General features: G+C 34.3%; 1 protein-coding gene across 1 annotated transcript; it reads right to left on the bottom strand.

The window, feature by feature from the left end:
- Positions 1-4879: 4879 nt before the first annotated feature.
- Positions 4880-20915, bottom strand: LOC149089790 (proteasome subunit beta type-5-like). The gene is made up of 7 exons (XM_089247556.1): positions 20701-20915; positions 19275-19425; positions 15215-15326; positions 13077-13176; positions 11616-11645; positions 7562-7766; positions 4880-5037 (listed from the first exon to the last, which is right to left on the bottom strand). Exons 1-7 carry the CDS (start codon positions 20848-20850, stop codon positions 4946-4948), a joined length of 840 nt encoding a protein of 279 aa, XP_089103682.1. The 5' UTR covers positions 20851-20915; the 3' UTR covers positions 4880-4945.
- Positions 20916-21364: the final 449 nt, after the last annotated feature.

Below are 21364 nucleotides of genomic sequence, written 5' to 3' on the forward strand. Positions count from 1 at the left end.
AATGCTTACGCCATCAACCTCCCTTTATGAAAATATGAAATATTTTTAATAGCATCTTACTCGGTGCGCCAAACACGAGAAAAACCCTTCGATAGTTTGTGGGCACTTGAAGTATCAACCCCCCCTATTGATAAGTGCTCTACAGAGCCACTTTAAAGATCTCTAAATATTTCACGGATTCAAGTGATCTGGAAATGTGTCCGGGCCTCTTAAGTGCTCTGGCACTGTGCCACGCATCACTCAAGTGATCCGTAATTATATGCCGCGGATCACTTAAATAATCTGAGAATGTGACTTGGGTAACTTGAGTGATGTAGAAACACACTGGGGGCCAGTTAAGTGCTCTAAAACTATGTCACTCAAGGCATCTCTAAATGTGTCACGGATTGCTTAAGTGTTCTAGAACTGTCCTGGGTCATTTAAGTGATCTGAAAATGTGCTACGGGCCGCTTAAATGTTCTGGAATTGTACCACGGGACACTTAAGCCATCTGTAGATGTGCTGCTTAGTTCATTTTTTTACAAAATTAGGTTTGAGGAGGGCAGGCTGCATCAGATAACCCTCGAGCCATATTTGGTACGCGGGCCAAGGGCCTTTATGCGATTTTATCGTTGTATGGCCTAGAGCAGCGGTTCTCAACCGGTGCTCCTCGGAGCCCTTGGGCACTCTCCAGGGGCTCCACAGCTGCTCGAAGAAAAAAAAACCAGTAAAATTAAAAAAATAATTATAAATATTTTTAAATAGTGAAAATGAATCAGCAACTTTGATGAATAATTAAAAAACTGGCCTATGGGACTCCACCATAGAATTTTTTTACTTAAAAGGGCTCCGCGAGTCAAAAAAGGTTGAGAACTGCTGGCGTGGAGGGTAGGTCACAATGGATAAGAATAAATTTTGAGTTCATAGCCTTCAAATAACATTGGAATTAACAGAAATTGATTATAACAACATATAAAGGTATTTTCTCTTCCGAAATTGCAATTAAAAATATTTTTTGCATTAAAAAACAGTTTTTTTTTATCGTGGGAGAAGGCAATACCTTCTAAAGCTACTCCTTGGTCTAGAAGGTGTTGGAGAAGGGCACATGCCCCTCCCATGATCCCACCAATATACGTTAGGATTCGGAGGGGCCGAGCTGATGACAAAATTTTGCTAACAAGGGGGGGGTCAAAATGGCTAAAAATTTGCTTACATAAATCTTGAATGGTCCCTAATTCATTAAAACTAATTAGGTATTTATTGCCCCTCCCTTCTGTATTAAAAAAATTTCATTTTCAAGTCGAATACACAGAAGCATCCACCGCAGTATTACCAAAGCTGTAGATACTATTAGTAATATTTAGGAAGCTGTTTGGTATCACCCGACATCAAACTATATATAAATCTAGGGTGATGTCGGCCTTATACTCAACGTCATTGATGATCCACAACTCTCCTATGTACAATTCAGTAACCAAACGTAAGGATTGATTGCATTCATTCACTTGTCAAAACTAAGAAAAAGTTAAAATTAATCTATTACTAATAGGTTAAAAAAAATTATTAAAATGTCGTAAAATATAAGGTGACCATTTGATTGTTATTTTACAGAACATTCCTGGTATCTTGACTTTGTTACAAACATGTCCTAACTTTTTAAAGAAGCTTACTTGAATTTTTAATATTTTCTGAAATTAGGGATTAGGATTATTTTTGTTCTTCCCCCATTGGGGAAAAATCATTTATCATTAATTTAGCAAGAAATTAAACATTTCAGTAGTATGTCTCCCCCCCCCCCTATTTTTTTAACTGTTGAAGCATTTACTTAAATGGTCTTCAAAACTTCATTCCAGACAAAGTTGACAATTTTTCCCCCTGAACAGTGATTTTATAGTACTCCTTCTCAGGAAAAGTATAAAATCTCAAGTTTTTTTTTTAAAATAAGCAATAATTAAAAAACAAAAATTACACCTTGCCATAAAATGCAAAGTTTAAAAAGTTGTGCCTGACAAGGAAAGGGTACTGAGGTGTCATCCTAAAGAAAAAAACTAAGAAAAAAATCTAAATACATTTGTCTCACCCAGAAACAAAAAAATAAATAAAAAATAGCAGCAGAAGAAGTTATTAAAGCCACAAAAAATTATATCTCATCGTATCTGGTGCTTCTTTGGCAATATATCTATAAAAAGTTTTTGCTTTTCTTCCTCCCCCTCCACAGTTTCTCTACTAGAAACTAGTTATGTCTTTTTCCCTCTATTTATCTGTGGTATACCTAATCATGCATTGTTTGAATCACATCACTCTAAGATTACAGGATTTTAAATTCATCCTTGGCATTAAAAATAATTTTCACTAATTTTTTTTGAATGACCCGTAATAATTCTGTCAGATTTTTGTGCATACTTAAATGAGTATAATCAGTGGTGATTTTTTCAAAACTTTTTGATGTCACCTTGAGATCTTTTCCTGTTACACCAGTGGCTCCAGGATTACCGAAACTGGGGCTGAAGTAATTTTCCACATCTCTGGAGTGAATCACGACTACCATAAGTAAGGCAAAATTACTAGTCGTCCAAGCTAAAGTAATAGCCGTGGCTGAAAGGCCAATTTCCAAAGGGTATCATGGCAAAAAAATTATTTTATCTGACAGCCACGCAGCATCAATGGCTCTTGACAACTTGAAGTTTCACCTTTGTGTCAAATACTGCATCGACATTCTGAATAACTTGGCAGCATTAGGCAACACCAACCTTTACTGGGTATCTGGACATGTAAATTTACAGGGAAACGAACTTGCAGACCAAATAGCCAGAGAACCTGAAACTATCTGGACCTGAACCTTTCTATCCTGTTTCGATGTCAAACTATGGATAGAAAATAAACATTATCATCAATGGAACTTGAGGCAGGACTGCAGACAGGCCAAGCTGGCCTTGGGAACCCAACCGAATATTGCCAAAAACTGATCTCACTGAACAGAAAACAGATTTGACAGGTTATGCTAACCTAACAAAGCACCCACACAACTGTGGCTATACAGATTCACCTATTTGCCTTGCGTGTAGAGAGTAAGATGAAACTCCACTACGTGGAATGATGTCTCGCCTTCTCTATCTCGAGAAGGAACTACTTTGGTGATCATCAGGTGGCACTAAGTGAAGTAGTGAATGCAGCCAGCATTTACAACTTGATAAATTTTCTCAATTATACTAAACACCTAAACTCATGGTGAGTATCAACTCTCTGCTCTAATTTGAACTCTCAAGCGTTATTTTACAATAACTTCATGTTGAGTTCTTGGCCATTTCCCTGGGAGACCACCTCTGCTCCTTTTCTTAAAAAGGGGATTGTAGACAGGAGCAGCCTCAATTATTTAGATATAGCCTCTATCAGTTGCAGTTTACTATAATTTCCCACGTATAGGGATTCAGTAAAATGGAAACAGATACTATTCCTTTCGTTCCCAAAGCTGTAGTAAACTCTGGGAAATTTCTGCAGAATATTTCTTCATATTTACATGATCCACAACTCATGTTACACTACTTGGTGTTAGAGTAATGGGCAAAATTTGCTTAAGCTTTTCTCAATTGTGGGATGCCAAAGAATGATGATATCTTTTCCTTTGTGAGAAGAGATTTAGCGAAAAATTACGAAATTCTCGAGATAATCCTCTTACGGGTAGAAGCATGATGACTGATCTTCTGTCCTTTTCCAGAGAGTAGTACTGTTAAATATCAGTTCAGGAAAAAAGTTATAGCGAGTCCTAATATTCCTTTTTTGTGTCCTTTCCTTGTACTGTACCCACTACTAAAATTCTGTTTAAAGAGACAATTATGTTTAGAAAGATAATCATTCATACAGTAAAACCTGTCTATAATGACACTGTAGGGACCTAGCATGAATGAACACCAGGGGTTCTGCCACCGGACTTATCCCGTTGTCGAGATCTCTTCCAGCCCAGCTTCGTGGCAGAGTCTGGAACAAAGTGAGTGCACCTAACAGTCTGAGTGCGTAGCTAGTGTTGTGTTTGATATTTCAGTGCTGCCATCTATACTTCAAATTTTTGAGTGACGTGTAATGATTGAATATTTGTTACGTTGGAAGCCTGTTGCTCTCTGTGGCGAGACTTTTTAACGGGGAGATCGGCTCGCATTCGCGCCTTGTAGTTGGAAACCACAGAAAACCAACTTCAGCCGACCACCACTGTGGCACCGGTGGGGTTCGAACCCGGATCCTTGTGATGCGAGTCCGTCACTATGACCACTCGACCACCACAGCGGTTGTAGGGACCTAGCAAAAATAGTTACAGTTTACCATTGTAGACAGTTTGAGCATTTATGCTTTCATATTGAAGAGGATTTCAAGACGGGACCAAAGAAAATATTGTTATAACAGTATCATTATACTCAGGTTTTACTGTATATCTTCAAAAACAAAAGTTATTGGGTTTTTAGTGGAACACTATTTCAATCAGAAAATGCTCATGATACAATTTAAAAATGGTCACCAAGAAAACTCTAGGGAGTTGAAAAAATTTTTTAACCCTTGTTTTGAATGCCCATCATGCTGGTAATTGACTAGCAAACAAAATAATTAAAAATATAGAGTAGCATGGTCTGAATGATTTCACATGAATTGGCAATATTTGTGTGATTAATACTGACAGTAATAATTATTTTTTGTCATGTTCAAATGGGTTTTTTGATGAAATTTTTAATTCAGTGCAGACTTTGCCATATCTCGCTAAATAAAAAAAAACTCCAATAATTACAAAAATTACTGATTATTGTTAAAATTCAGGAATGACAATGTACCATTTTTTCTTCGCTGAAAAGAATGAAATCTTTAAATCTTACTATTCTACTTCATTAACTTGAAACAATGATTAAAAAAAATAAGAGACATCACAGAAAAGTTTTTATTACCAAAAGAAAAAAAAAAGCTGAATATGGGAGGGAAAAAGTTTTTACATCATTTTTTCATCTTGATACTTATAATACAAATCCATACAATCTTCCTCGCTAATTTTCTCCCATCCACCTGGTTTCACATGATATACTGCAAAAAATATATAAAAAATTGATACTGTTATACCAAATTGAAATCTGTTATTCCTCCATTCATTACACATGGATAAAACATCTTTATTACTGGTAAGCAAAAACCACTTACCGTATATACTCGTGTATAAGCCGAGTTTTTTTGTGGAAAAATTCGTTCCCAAAGTGGGGGGGTCGGCTTATACTCGGGTCAGTTTTTTTATGAGAAAATATCGACCCCCGCAAACAGTAGCCATTTTTGTAACAGTGTTCTAGAAACCAGCATTATTGGTATGAGATATGTTCAAACCCCACAGAACTGATAGTGAAAGCCGAGGCAAAGAAATCGAAAACATCATTGACTGGTGGTGGCTAACGTTGATTGTACAGCCTTAGACGCGAGCATTAACAAGCCTCTCAAAGATAAAGAAACTACCCAAAAAAGTGGTGCCTTGAAGAAACTTGACATTGGCCTGGTGTGCCAATGGATACATGAGGCGTGGAATTCTATGTTTCCACCGAAACTATCATCCGATCCTTCAAAATGTGTTGCATCAGCAATGCGATGGACGGAACTGAAGATGATATCTATCCTCTTTTAAAGTGACAATGGCGATGACAGCCCAGATGAGGATAAAAACAAAGATGCCGCACCCCCTATGATGGATTACGATGTGCTTGGAGACTCAAAAGAAACGAATTAAGAAGTTTGAATCATTTTCTATTGTACATTTCCTTAAGCTGTTCATTTTGCATGAAAATATAAGAATGTTTTTTCTCTGAAATGCACAGAGTTTTAGGGGTCGGCTTATACACAGGTTTTCAATTTATTGTGATTTTGGTGGTCCTGAAGTTGGGGGGTCGGCTTATATACGAGTATATACGGTAGTTCTTTACATACAGTGGAATGCTTTTGTAACAAAATAAGACCTATCGGTGAGAATGTGAAACACAAATAGACACACACACATTCTGAAAAATACTAACCAAACTTCCAACATGATTCTTAGAATCATATTTCAAGAAAGAAAAAAGTGTGGCACATATATAGAATACTACCAAGTCAAAGCCACAAGCATGGAGAAACATGGAATCTACCCCACTCCAGAATATGAGAAAATAAAGTGCAGCAGTGGCAAAACATATTTGTGAGCTTGACATAAGCACCACATCAACATGCTGCCACACCTTTCTAAGTTTTAACTTTAATGCAAGTGGCTTTTTTTTCCTTGTGAAATACTAAGACATTTTATTAAAAAATGCTTGCTTAATGCTCTGAACCAATTCTGAACAGTTGAAATGAAATTTAAATAGTCAATAGAGTGTTGAATGTTATATGTTCATATTAATTTTTTATTATGAGCCTCCAAATATTTTACAGCCGATACTTCTTTTTAGGAACCTGTGCAGAAATGAAAAATAGTTAGTGAATGGGAAAGATGTTTAAAGAAATAGTGTATTGTTTGGGACCAAAAATATTAGTTCATTAAAACATGCAGTTTGTAAATTGGAGGTTCATATCAAACATTGACTATTTTCAAAACTCACAGCAGATACACCAAAAAGTGTGATACACAGAATCATTTGATCAAATTTACTATTTACTACAATTTGAATTTAGTCGTTCTGTGAAATACTAATTTAGTCCTCATTCCTGAAAGAAATTGCTAGCTTATAGCCTTAATTTAGGTGGATGTTGATATATATTAACATAATGGAAAAAGGGTCCCTCCCACACCAAGGTCAAACTCTTGTTTGACAGCGCTGCAGTCAATGTGTATAAGAGTGTATAAATAAGAAAAAAATCAAGTGTCATGACATTGTCAACTAAGAATATGTTGGAAACACGTGTAATTAGATTAATTAATGTGTAAATGTTATTTTGCATGTACACTAAAGCCTTGAAAATCTTCCGAGTTCTGAAAAATCGATTTTCTGGTTAATACAAGGCACTGAAAATTTCCAAATATACTTTTTGAGACTTTTTTTTAAACTCCAAGAGAAAGAAAAAAAAAATTTTTTTTTCCAGGAATACTAAGTACTACTTAGTACTGTATTGTGCAGTAATTTTTCAGTTTGACAGAGGTTGGTGTAAAAAAAGATTAGACTTCCTTGAATGAACATAGACCATTTTAGCTTTCGCAGAATCACTAAGAAAGGGAATCAAGTTTGACCATTTTTTTCGCAATGGTGGACAATGGCATTGTTCAATCACTTTCTTATCTTTGCACCCTTTTCACATTCATTTTTTGAAACACATCTTATAGCATCTATATCTTACTCAAGAATTAAAAATACAGTAAGTATGCTTGCTAGTAATGTGTTTTTTGTCTATTTTCTTAAGTAAAACCAACATTTAAAGCATTTTTTAAATTGTTTTTCAAATAAATTGAGGCCTTCGTCCCATCCACCTTGGGTTATTGAGGCTCTACATGTCTGGATTGAATACAGTTCTTTTAATTATTTCTCTTGAATGACTTTGAATTAACTAATATTCTCGTTTTATAAAAACCATTTTTTTAATTGACAATAAAGTAACTCACCCCGAACAATGCCTCCACTCATAGCATCCCTGTGAGTTGCATGGAATATTGCTCGACGACCAAGCTCATGCGCTTCCTCGTCCTCAAGATCAAATTTGTATTCAGTGTCAAGCACACCATATGCATAAGTTGATCCAGAGCCAACAGAAAACATATCGCCAGGGAAACGATTTCCATCATTATCAACATAATACAGCCCAGGTCCCTAATCAAAGTAAATGCATATGAATAAACAAATAAAAATGTGAAAGAAAGAATCCATTCTTATTCATTTAAATGACACACACAAAATACTGCAGCACTAGGTATAAAAAATCATGACATTAAAAAAAAACCCCATTTTTGGCATGACGCCAAAAACCTCCATTGAAAACTTCAAATATTGTTTTTCAATATAAAAATTGACATTGGAAATACACGTTAATTTGTATGTAATATTTAAAGTGACTGTCAAAGAATAAATACTTGATAGGGTTGAAAATTTTTTTTCTACTTTACAGAATAATTATTTTGGACAATATATACAAGGTGCATGGCAAAGAGGGGGTACAGCATTTTACTGGTGAACCATCGATCCTAGAGGTATACTTCCAATTAGAAAAAGTTTCAAAATAAATTGTAGCACTCAGATATGTCATTCATGTTTCAAGGGGTTATATAGTTATTAAAATTAAAAAAAAAAACTTTTATCCAGTCCCTGTGTGCTCAAAAATTAGAAAGTTGTTGCTGCCAACGAAAAATAAATTCCATGTTTGTAAGTGCAATACTTACTGAGATATTCAAATTCTAAAAATGGAGGGAAGTTGGAGAAAAAACAGCTTTAAATGTGGGAAAACCGTTTCACCTGCAATCAATGCTGTTTTTCCCAAATTTTCTTCCCTTATTCGAATATTGCAACAAATATTGCACTTAGAAATAGATTTTTTCTGTTGGCATCAGGAGAGACAGGGCAACAACTTTCCAATTGGGTTTTGGGGCACACGAACACATAAATTTTTTATTTTATTTTATAATTATACAACCCCTTGAAACATGAATGACATATCTGAGCAGTGTACGCCGATTAAAATCACTTGATTTCTTTAAAAAATCATTAATTTAAATCATGAAATTAAATTTTTTTTTTATTTGACTTTAATGATAATGAGGTAAAATTACATTTCATACCATACTAGCTTAACTTCTAGATTAAAAGAAAAAGGCAGAAAGATAGCTGCTCTATTTCTAGATTTCGTGCATGGGAAAAATTGCAGAAAAATATAAGGAGCTAAATTTAGATATAACTGCACCAAGTATTTGCAATGCACAACAATGGGGCACTAGGGTTCCCTGATAAAAAAAAAATTGTTTGTATAAAGCCTTGAATTCTATACCCTAATTGCTGATTTAATAATTGATGTTGCTCCAACATTAGTACTGTTAAACTTTAAATTTTAATACAAAAAATGAAAAAGTCTGGAAAAAAATTTGTTTTTTTTAAAGCATATTAAATTTTTGAAATAATAAAAATGTGTAGGCCTAAATTATTAAGCAAGATCATGCACAAGTCAGAAAAATGTCATAATAAATGCAGCCATCAACTGGGCAAAAAACAATCGCCATAATTATGTTTTTCATTTAGTTGATGCTGAATGACCCTTTGATTGTGCTTCGAGTTAATTGGGAAACCCTTCACCATATGCGATACTGAGTCGCCACCAGGCATTTACTTTAAAATGCCCTCATGAATAAAAACACTTACCTATGCAAGAAAAATTTTAATCAATGAAGGTAATTTGGGCCCAACAACCTTTTATGTTAAATAAACACAGATTTTGGACATTCATATTTCTTGCTTCTGGTTCGTTTGTTAGTTTATTCTTATTCATTACTGTTAAATTAAATTTGAGAAATTAAGCGATATGAAAATATGCATTCTTAATGATTAATAAGATTTGTTTCAAATAATAAGCAGTCAGCTAATTTTAATAAAAGAAATTCGATTTAAATAATTTTTTTTAATCATGATTTTTTCATACTCTGCCTTGTACTACACGTTATTTGGAAACTTTTTCTAATTTGAAGTTTACCTCTAGGATCAACAATTCTCCAGTAAAATGCCATACGCACTCTGTATGTTTTCTTTTCTTATAAAATATATGATTTGAATAGAGCATAAACACTGAAGGAAAAACTAAGGAATGATCTGATATATTCTTCAATTCAAGAATATTTTTGACCTTCCAAAATTTCTTTAACTGCTAATATATGTATATTAATATAAACATCTGCTATACTCTTTTATAACAGATAGGTGTTTATAAGTCCTTTTACACCATATATGTAATATGCTTGTTTGTTATTAAATTATCTAGATAATATCACGTACTTAAAACAATACCCTTATTGAGCATAACATTAGAATACATCTAACAATCAAAATACTAAATTGTAGGACTAAATTGTCCTTCAATTTGGAAGTGCTGGCTTATACATGATGCTTAAGATACTCTTGTAACTTAAGAATAAGTTACAGGGATATTACAGTTCTCTAAAAAATATAAAACACTTTAATTTATATAAAAGTAGTATTTTAACATGTATAAGGAACCCTTGATTTTTTTGGGCTTAAAATTTGGAAAAAAGTTGATAAGATATATCTACAATACTATCCATGTATAAGAAACGCCTTTATTTTTGGGACCCAATTTTGGCAAAAAAAAGGCTTCTTACACAAAGGGCATACTTTTAATTAAATATGGTAAGTGTTTTGTTATTTTACATGTCTACCAGGTCGAAAAATCATTTGACTACATTGGCAATATGTTTTTCACTGTTTTAGTACTGAATTTCTGGGGTCAAAAATCTCTGATCCCCCATCACACATATTTTGAATAAACAGTAGAAAAGTAAGTAGTTTAGAAAAATAAACCATAAAATTTCATGTTTTAGACTCTCTACCTGTTGAAAAATTCCAAATTGCAAATTATAATTAATGTTTAGTTTTTATTGTAATAAATTAATGTTTAAAAACAAATCACTGCAATTTACAAAAAAGTAACTTTTTCATCATGTTATATACCTATTGTGTTCATAATATAATCCAAAAGCATTCATTTAGGCTTTTGACAGTTTGAACAAGTTTTTGATGTTTATCATGTCAAAAACTCAATCCTGATTTAAAGTGCAAAGTATCCATTCTGTAGAGTAATTACGAGTACTCTAGTTATAATTATTTAATAATTAACTATAGTGAATTAACCACTATAAATTAATTTACTCGAAACAATAAAAGCCCATTTTTAATGGATCAATTAAATAACATGAACTTATTAGTTTGACTTATTTTCATAATAATTAATCATTAATAATAACCGAATGCGTCTTACCACGTTTAAATATTACTCTTTGAGACTTTTACTATCGGACTACCAGTCGATGAGTTGGGGGGTCCTCCCCCAACCGAGATGTGGCGAGATAGACGTACAAAGCCCTGTACAGCTGTGAACCACAACTCTCACAATTATCTTTACACTAATTCAAACAAGATCCTGCCTCCACTGTTAATTAATTAAGAATTACGAAATTTTAATCGAATTTTCAAAAATTCCACTAGATTTAGTATTTCGTGGTATAAAATAGATACTTAGTGAAAGCTACCCGTTTCATAATAGAGTTTTTATTCAGGGGGTTTCATAATCTATTTAGGGTGTTTTAGAGGTGTCACGAATTTGATACCTGGTTCTTCCTTGTCAGAAACTTTACTGACACAGGAGTACAACAGAAAACAGAAATGGCAATATGAACACAGAAAAAGCTTGCTACCCTAGGGAGTCCCCCTCAAGGGGTTAGCGCACTAACCTCTTGATGAGTATAAAAAAAACAAAGCTGCTGTTCGGATTCTGCAATGAATTGTAGGTCCCGGTCTAACTAGCCTTCGTGTGCAGAAAATGACCGTGGTGCAACAAAAATGATCCCAGATCAATGGAGAACATCCAAAATAAAGTGCAGTTAATCCCATCCCTATTATTTGTTTAATAAGAAAAATCTTGAAAAATATTTCTTCAAAACTCACCCGCTTGTCCCAGCCAGCAATCATTACTCCCTATGGAAAAGAAAAAATTAATAATCATTGAACTTCATAGATTATATGAATCATTTAACAAAACCGAATTCATGAAATTAATTCTAGGTCAGCACGGATCACAGACTCAAAACTAATGAAAATTTGATTATCAGCAATACCACTACTACCACTTAACAATACATGTAATTTGTAAACCTTAATTACAATGCTAAAAAAATAATAATGTTCTTAAGGAAATTTTAATGGTTTGGGGTATATTAAAGTTGCTGATTCCAAATCTGGCATTAGTTTTGTCAGATTGGCTCTAGTTTTTGAGATAAAGTGGAAATTTAATTTTAATAGTAATAATATAAACAGCATACAAATCCCATTGTTAAGAGTATACATTATCCCAAAAAATAAAGCCAATTTGGTAAAATTAATGCTGGATTCAGAATCAGTATTCGAAAGACTAAAATCACTGAAATATCTTTGGCAATGATTTATTGTATTTATTTATTTATAAAGCACAGTTTCAATGTGATTTGTATGCTGCTTATGTATTAGCATTGAAATTTAATTTTCACTTTATATCAGAAGCTAGAGCCAATCTGACAAAACAAACGCCAGTTTCAAAATCAGCCCCCTCCCCCCAAAAATCATCCTAAAATATCTTTAAGAACAAAATCTGTGCCGAGCAGTGTTATCAGCAATACTACAAACAGGTGTTATAACAGGCAGTTCTGTGGAACTTATAACAGATAATTCTGCTTTTATTTGATAGGTTGCAGCAGGGGTATCGGAACAGGAAAGCGAATTAAACTCGAACTCATTCATCAATATTCAAGGCAAAACATAATTTAACCTTCTGAAACATTCAAATCTTCTAAAGCAATCTTTGACAAGCATGTCTCATTCACATATCACTGCTCTGAAGTTGCTAATGAGGCCACAGCTCTTAGCAAAATATGCTGACAAAATTTGGCTTTATCGACAAACTAACTAATTCTTTACAAAATTATCATTCATTTTTCCTTTCATATTGCCACTCCAAAAACTCATTATTGAGCATTTTCAAAACATGACACTCCATAAGCAGCTGCTTATAGAAATCGCTGATCATTGGTAGTGTGATTATGGTCAGCATAAAAAAAAAATCAAGTGCATATACTCAGAAAGAAAAAAAATTCATTAAAATGCTTGGAAGATTTTTATGCCCAGGACACAAGCTTCAAATTTCTATGCATGATTAACTTGATATATAGTGTCAAAATGGCGGCTGTATCAACATGTGAGTAACCAGAGTTGCAGTTTTCAGCTCATGAAAGTGAAAAAGTACTCGAGGCTAAAAATATGTAATAAAAGTGACCATCTTCAAGAAAAATCATTTTCAATGAAAAAAGTAACCCATTCCAAGCCCTGCAATTTTGACTGAGAAACAAATGAATGATTAAAAAAAAAATATCTTACCATAGATAAACCCATGCCTTTGTAGTTGAACGTGATGTTCGCCAAAAGTTTTGAAGCAGCAGCAACCGATATTCTCTCTCTGTTGCGCAACTCATGTATTCTGAAAATCAATAAAATTTTGTTTTATATGGAAAAACTATTCTTGGGGGAAAAAATTGTCAGCAATGATTAAAAAATAAAATCTAGAATATAGTTCAATGATTAACAAAATGTTTAATGATTGTTTTTGATTTTATGTATCCCTATAAATAAGTAGAAGGCATGTGTATCTTTCGAAAAAAATATAGGGTGCCTGCATACCCTCAGAAATAAGTAGAAAGATGCATATCCCTCGAAATGGGTACGATGGTTGCATACTCTCTGAAATATGTAGTATGTGAACGTGCCTCTAGAAATGTCTTTGAGGCTTGCCCACGTTAAGTGTGTAGTAGATGTACATACCTCTAGAAAGTTTGTCCACATTCTTGTATATATCATAAAACTACAGTGTTTCCCGAAAATAAGATCTGGTCTTTAGGCTTATGGTATTAAGGCTTATTTTCAGGTTAGGGCTTATATTAGAAGCATCATCTTGAAAAATCATGCTAAGACTTATTTTTTGGTAGAATAACTCTTTTTAAAGTCATTTTTGAATGATGGTTGTACGAAAAGTCACACATGCAGAACTACATAAAACATTTCTTTTGGGTGTGGTGGTTTAAAGTAAACAAGAAGTTCAGTTTTGATTTTCAGAACTAAAGATGGGTAGCATTCGTGCCTGCCAGAAATACAGTCAAACCTCGTTAGTGTGTCACCCAGTTAACACGTCACTCCGCTTACCGGGTCACTTTTCCAATTGTCCTCAGGCACAGTTATGGCTTACTCCGTTTAACGAGTCACTCCGCTTACTAAGTCATATTTTTGCTCTCCCAAGAGTGACTCATTAACAAGGTTTGACTGTACTCGTCGCTTCATTCAGTCGCCAGCGTCAAACTGAACCGTTGTTATAGCCGGGATTACACTATAACTTTGATAAAAGATCTTTAAGAAAACTTGAAAAACTCACTTGGTTGCATTTGCTCGAATGCAACCTATACGCTTATTGGTTGTATTTTTCAAGTTTTATATTCTTCTTATCAAAGAGCTTTTATGAAACTTTTATGTTATAATCCCGGGATTATGACAACAGCATTCATTAGGTAGCTGGAATGTGTCACAAGACATGATTACACTATAAAAGTTTTAGAAAAATTCTTTTTATAAGGTTTAACTTATTGGTTGTTTGAAAAAATGTATTGGTACATCCAAGTAAATGTAACCAATACGCTTATTGGTTGAATTTTTAAAGTTTTATAAAAGAACTTTCTAAAACTTTTATGATGTAAAACAAGCAATATGTTGCTTTTTTATTTATCATCAGAAATGCTGTGAGCAGTAATTTTCTCCGTTTTTTTTATGAAAGTCAAAGTTTCAAATTTATCTGTTTACGTAGGCATTCACCTCATCTAAAAGGGGCCTGCTTAGGTGTTTACAAAAATTTAATTTTTGTTTATATTATAATTTATATTTCAAGTATAAATTTCAATAACATTTATTAATTTACACTTTTATTTGGTAATGAATAATAATAAAAACCTTATCTCTCATTTTATATATAGTTCAATATTTCCGTAATGTGCTGCAATGACATGCTAAATGCGTCAGATTGACGATTTCAGCTAGGGCTTATTTTCAGAGTAGGTTTTACTTTTGGACAAACATGATATTAAAATTTTTTTTTCATTACTTTACTTATTTTTCCTAAATGGTAACAATTTACAATAAATCATTAACACATAAAAATACAAGATGAATTTAGCCAAGGCTGGACAAAACTCAAAAAAATCTAGGCAGCAAAAAATTTTCCACCAGAAGAAAATGGTCTAAAATAATGATTCTTTTGACTTTTTCCAAGACAAAGTGACCCTCTTTCATGTTGGTAGATAAGCTAATATAAATTCCAAACATATTGTGCTGCTCTCAACCTGCAATTCAGTAACTACACAAAAAAAATTTTGGGCGTAAATATCCATTTTTTAGTCATCTGGAATTGTCCAGTCCTGACTCTTAAGCTTTCAAAAACTATCATTCGTATGATATAGGCCTAGGTCAAACATTACCTGCAACGCTCAGCTAATATACGCTGCCAATAGCAACAATCAGCAGCACCTCCAGCCATGGTTCCCAGGAGATAATCATTGATCTCTATGACCTTCTTCATCTCATTAGAAGCTAGAAAATGATTAAAATATAGTAATCTGAACAAATGAGTTACACAATGTTAGTAAAGTTGTCTCACTCAATTTTATAAGCATTCATTTGGATTTCAACATGACAAGCATCAAAAACTTTTTGGATAATATTTTGAACACAATAGGTTGATAACATGATGAGAAAACTTACTTTTTGCATATTAAGTTTTATTTATAAAACACAAATTTTTTTATTACAATAATTAAAACAAAATAATAGTTATAATTTTCAATTTGGAATTTTCTGACAATTTTTATACAAAGAGTCTAGAATGAATGTGTAATTTTGTGGATCACTTTATCTAAACTACTGATTACCTGTATTCAATTTACTAAGCAAAATAAAACTGTTTATTCAAAATATGTGTGATAGGGGATCCGAGACCACAGAAAGTCTGTATTAAAAGTCAAAAACTTATTGTCAATGGTGTCAAATAGTTTTTTTAACCTGATAGATACGTTAAATAACAAAAAAACCCTTACTTTTATGCAGATTAAATATATAAAGATATCTTAGCAAGAAAAAAAAAAAGCACACGCTTGAGTCACGTACTGGGTCTGAAAGGGACAAAAATGGTTTTTTTTTTTTTTTTTTTTTTTTAATATGTATATCTTACATTCATAAAAATAATAGCTACAGGTGAGATTATAATCTGAGCGAATGGCTATTGGCAATAGTTAAGTATATTGCCATATCCTGAGGGGTATACTATCAAGTAAGGGTTTATTAAATGAAACTTTATCTGTTATCAAAATCCTACTACTAAGCTGAATGACTTGTGCACTGGTGAAATAAATTAAGAGAATTTGCATATTTTATCAAATTTCATGAAAAGAACTGAACTGAATGTAAAACCACTACTTCTAGACAAAAATGTAAATCCCGTACGTCAAATACGTAAGCGTACACATGTGTGTAGGCGGAGCCAGTAGAGAAACAGGCTTTATAAGCGCGCATAAGTTAAGACGCATTTCGTTCGCTAGCACACCTCGCCAAATTTCTTGGTGTTATTTTGCAGCAATCAGTTAATTTCAAATTGTAACAGTAAAAATGAGTAACCACCAACGTTTAGATAATGGAATGAGGTGGCGAATTGTGGGGAGGCCAGAAGCAGGCCAATCTCAAGTCCAGATTTGTAGAGAGTTCAATTTAACGCCCAGCGTCGTGTGTAACTTATGGAAACAGTTCCAGGATACCGGATCAATCGAGAGAAAGCCTGAGGAAGGTGTCCAAGAGCCACAACGGCCAGAGAAGATCGCCGTTTGTCGATTATAGCGAGGTGTAACAGGAGTGTGTGTTCTCACCTCTCTCGTGACTTGTATGCAGCCACAGGAACCCGTGTATCAAGGGTGACTGTTTCCAAATGACTTCATGAGAGAGGGTTGTTTGCAAGAAGACCCGCTGTTTGCGTCCCGCTCACTTCTACGGACAGGAGAATCCGTTTATCATGGTGCAGAGAGCATAGATTGGAGTATGGATCAATGGGCAACCGTTCTCTTCACTGATGAGTCCCGGTTCAGCCTAAGCGCCAATTCTCACTGTACGTTCACGCTACCTACCCTCCAATGTCCGCGAAATCGACCATTATGGTGAAGGAAGTTTAATGGTCTGGGCAGGCATCATGTTGGAAGGCCGCACACCTCTCCATGTCTTTGAAAGAGGCACTGTGACTGGTGGGAGGTATAGGGATGAGGTCTTGGAGCCCTATGTTCGCCTTTTCAGGGGTGCAGTTGGCCCTGAGTTCATTTTAATGGACGATAATGCGAGGCCACATATAGCTCTTCTGCTTGACGATTTTCTAGAAAGTGAGGATATTCACCGGATGGATCGGCCAGCCAGATCTCCAGACCTTAACCCTATAGAGCATGTCTGGGACGCTCTGGGGAGGGCAATTGCAACTCACAACTCCCCTCCGGGAACCATCCAGGGAATGAAAACAGCATTGCTGAACGAGTGGGACCAATTGCCACAGGAAATGATAAAATGCCTTATTTCAAGTATGAAATCACGCTGCGAGACCTTGCATATCTGTAAGAGGGGACCATACCCCCTATTAACCCACTTTTTTGCTTATTCTGCAACCGCTGTTTCATACCTTCCAACTCCGACGAGTGTTACGCACGATCATGCGTGTGCATTACAATTATTGAATGGTTATTTGTTTTGTATTGTATCAATGTATGTACATATCAAATTTCATTAAAATCGGTACAGTAGTTCTAGAGATAATTGACCAAGTCTGAAAATTCTCTTAATTTCTTACACCAGTGTATGATATGGAGAGGCAAATGCATATTTAAAAGCAATTTCACATTACAACATATTTCTAAAACAAAATATTTTTTTTTGCAACCAACTTCTGGTTATTGAAATGTAATATGAAAGAATTCATTATGAAAATATATTATATTGCACATGATATATTGAAAGTATGGTCATTAGAGCCCGGAAATTCAGGCAAAATGCCATAAATTCTTTTTTGGCCTATTTTCAAACTGTTTGGTAAAAAATAAATTTTTTTAAACTTTTCCTGTATTCATAAATGTCTATTTTAACAGTTCTAATTTTATTAGTGAATTTCAGAGGTCATAATCTGCAAAAATTTGATATTTTGAGCATTAGAGCAAAAGAATTGGTTTTTTAAAATTTACTTAATAACTCTGTGTACAAAGCTCCCGCCCCCCCCCACCCCACCCTTCAGTCCCACTTAAACGCAGATAAGTGATCTGAGAGATGGGGATCTTGGTGTTGATGCATTAACTTTGCTTTGAACTGATGGTGTTAGACGTGAATGATTTTGTTTCAGATGAGAGCAGTCCATGTCAGAAAATATTAGAAATTAGATGCTCCACATAACATGCCTTGCTCAGGCATTGGACTACATTGCATATACATAGCTGTCTGATGATTGTCCAAAGAGGTCATTGGTTGACGTCATGGCTCACACAAGGCAAGTAGGAGCACATAGGACTCTGGGGCCTGGTGGTGTTTTTGATTTTTTTTACACCATAAATGCACTGCAGACAGCCACCCTTATTTTACATACATATTTAGTATTCGATTAAAATGACCAGTCTCCCTCAGGGGGGTGTGCAACAGATGCAGCCACAGAAAGTCCTGCACATGTGGTTAATATTAAAACTTTTTTTACAAAAATAGAACAAGTTAGGTAATTAAAAATGAATAATTATTATTCCAAAAATAAATAAGCAACAAATAAATGAGAATTACTCGCAACTAGAAGCCCCTAAGATATTAGGCACCGGTTCGCCTAATATCTGGGGGTATGTTTTCTAGGGGTTCTGCATCTGGTAATGGTGGCCCTGAAATTGATTTAATCCTGAAGGTCTAGTCACATTTTATTTTGGCTCAAAATCAATCTTACTTGTATAATAATTCAGTTATTATAAATTATAATTAAAACAGATGAATTGTCACCAAAATTTTTAGGTTTTAGTTATTTTTCCTTCCTTTCACAAATTATACATGCCTTTTTTTTAATGCCTATTTTAAGCATTTTTGGTGCCTTTTTGCCTGCCTATTTCAACCATTTTTAGTGTTTAAACTTCAGGCTCTAATAATCATATTAAACATAAATCAGGTCTGGACAAATCCCTGACACCAGGTCACCATGGCAACTAAAAAATTAGAACTGGTGCCTAATATATTTTATCTATGATAACTGAATTGAAATTGAAGGATAGAAACTATCAGAAGTTATGCCAACATGTAGAGGGGTCCTGAAGTCCTTGGACAGGAAAAAAAAACCACTATTTTGGACTGATTTTGTCCAGAAAGAATTGCTTGGTGCCTATGAAATTTTGCTGCCGTCTGAATTTTTTTTATTTGTTAAGCCCTGATATAATTAAAACATAAAAGTTTGTAAAGAAACAATAAATTGCTAAAAAGAACCCATTTTCAATATACCTATGTAATTGCCACCAGTTGCTCTGGAATCAACAGCGATTATGACCCCTCCTCGAAACTTGAATCCAAGTGTAGTTGTTCCCTTCTGAATTGCAATATTGACCTTCTGACCATAGCAATCCATTCCAGTTGCACTTTGAGCTTCACGATACTTAAATGAGAAATATATAATATATCGTGTTATATTCTGATGTTATGCATAATAAAGGCATCATTTTAAATGTCTCTCTGTGATTATTTAGATATTTCAATAATAACAGAAATCAACATTACATATATGACGTAAAAGAACTTTTTGAACACCAATCTGTTATGAAAAGACTACAGCAGATGGTTTATATCAATACACATACATAAACAGTTGAAGAAATTTTTGAAGATCAAGAATCTCATCCTGAATCAAGGAAAATCAAATACAGTAGAACTTCGCTTATCCGAAAATCAATTTTCCGAACAACTCGGTCAACTGAACACTTTTCCAACCTAAATCATTTTCAGCTTTCTATAGTCAATGATCTGAACAGCTGATTTTTTTTTTGGAACATGGATCCTCTTATCTCCCAACTCGAGAGCTTTCTTCTATTGTACAATAATCTACTTTCAAACAATTGTATATACAGTACCTATGAGCTATAGATATTTACATAGGGGCGGATCGGGACAGGGGACAACTGCTTTGAATGGAAACATGTGTGGGGGGGGGGGTGGCAATTTTAGTTGGAAACAAAGAAAACCATAAAATTGTCTAATTTTAGTTTTGTGGTGGCAAAAATCACAGTTACGGGCCTGGATCTGGGTTACTTGCCCCCTACAAAACCTGGATGCAATCAGCCTTCACTACACAAAATACACAAAGTGCAACTTCCTCCAAGTTTGACGTTTGTGTAATGTGTTTCTTGGTTCGTGACATATGCTATAGGCAGATATAAGGGTGATTGTCACCCCCCCCCCCTACAAAACACTATAATTCTTATACGTGGGAGGTTGGACATCCCCCCACTCCCATTCAAGGAACCTGCATCCTGCATCCGCTTATGCTATGCACATCCACAGAAATTTCATCAAACCACTCTAGGACAACACATAGCACGACGAGAATGTAGATGATACTTTAGAAACTATAAAACAATGCATTACTTTCCTAAGAGATGCATTATACTTGTGATTAACGTCCCAACAAGAAGGCCTACAGGAAACCTACACTACTGCCTTGTATTTTTTAATTGTTCGCAGTGTAGATGGAAAATCAATATGTGGGCCAGCTTGGCAGCCAGGGCTTGATGTGTGGGGGAGGGGCACACTCAAGAATGTGGGAAAGTAACATACGGATGTGTGTGATCATTTAAAGAGTCAATTAAGTAAGCATTTCAAGATAACATAACATTTTAATTACATGGAGTTATAATGAAAGTATAACTAGGCTTACACTGGAGAATGGAGGAAGAGCAAGCTTGGTGTGGTTATCTTTCAAGTTTCCACAGCTATTCTCTAGGAAATGAGTAATTTCATACATGTCTTCACCTTTCTTACCGAAACCTCTCACCGAATCGTAACCAACTAAAGATTCAAGAGCCATCGTGGAAAATAAATCAGTGGTGTTTGGATGACAAACAAGAAATTCAATTCCTCGCCGACTATAATGGTGATGATGATGACAGTGAAGTCATTTAATTAAAAAAAAACAATGGTAGCACAGTACACAAACTTTAATGTATGAAAGTTGATAAATAATTAATTAGCAAAATTAATGCAACAACATAATACTAAATTAATCAATTATATTTGTTTGTTCTGGTATAAATAACGTGCTCGTATAAACCATGTTTCCCGGGACAAAATTATTTTTTCATAATATTCGGCAGGAACATCGTTTCGGTAGAAATTCTCATTGTATACAATCTTTTGAGGAACCTCACTTTGAAATTTTTCAGTCTTTAAATTGTAATTTAATATGAAAATTACATGAATGAGATGTCACGTTTTTCTCTAATATGGTCATGCAAACTGCAATATAAACTGACCATATTTTACACGGGGAAAACATAAAAAAAAAAAAAAAGCACTTGTCTCTCTGATATTTTTTGACTGAG

Source organism: Pholcus phalangioides, unplaced genomic scaffold (assembly GCF_987345545.1).
Source record: "Pholcus phalangioides strain wild (caught in Gottingen) unplaced genomic scaffold, Ppha-v1.0 ptg000001l_1, whole genome shotgun sequence".
NCBI lineage: Eukaryota > Metazoa > Arthropoda > Arachnida > Araneae > Pholcidae > Pholcus > Pholcus phalangioides.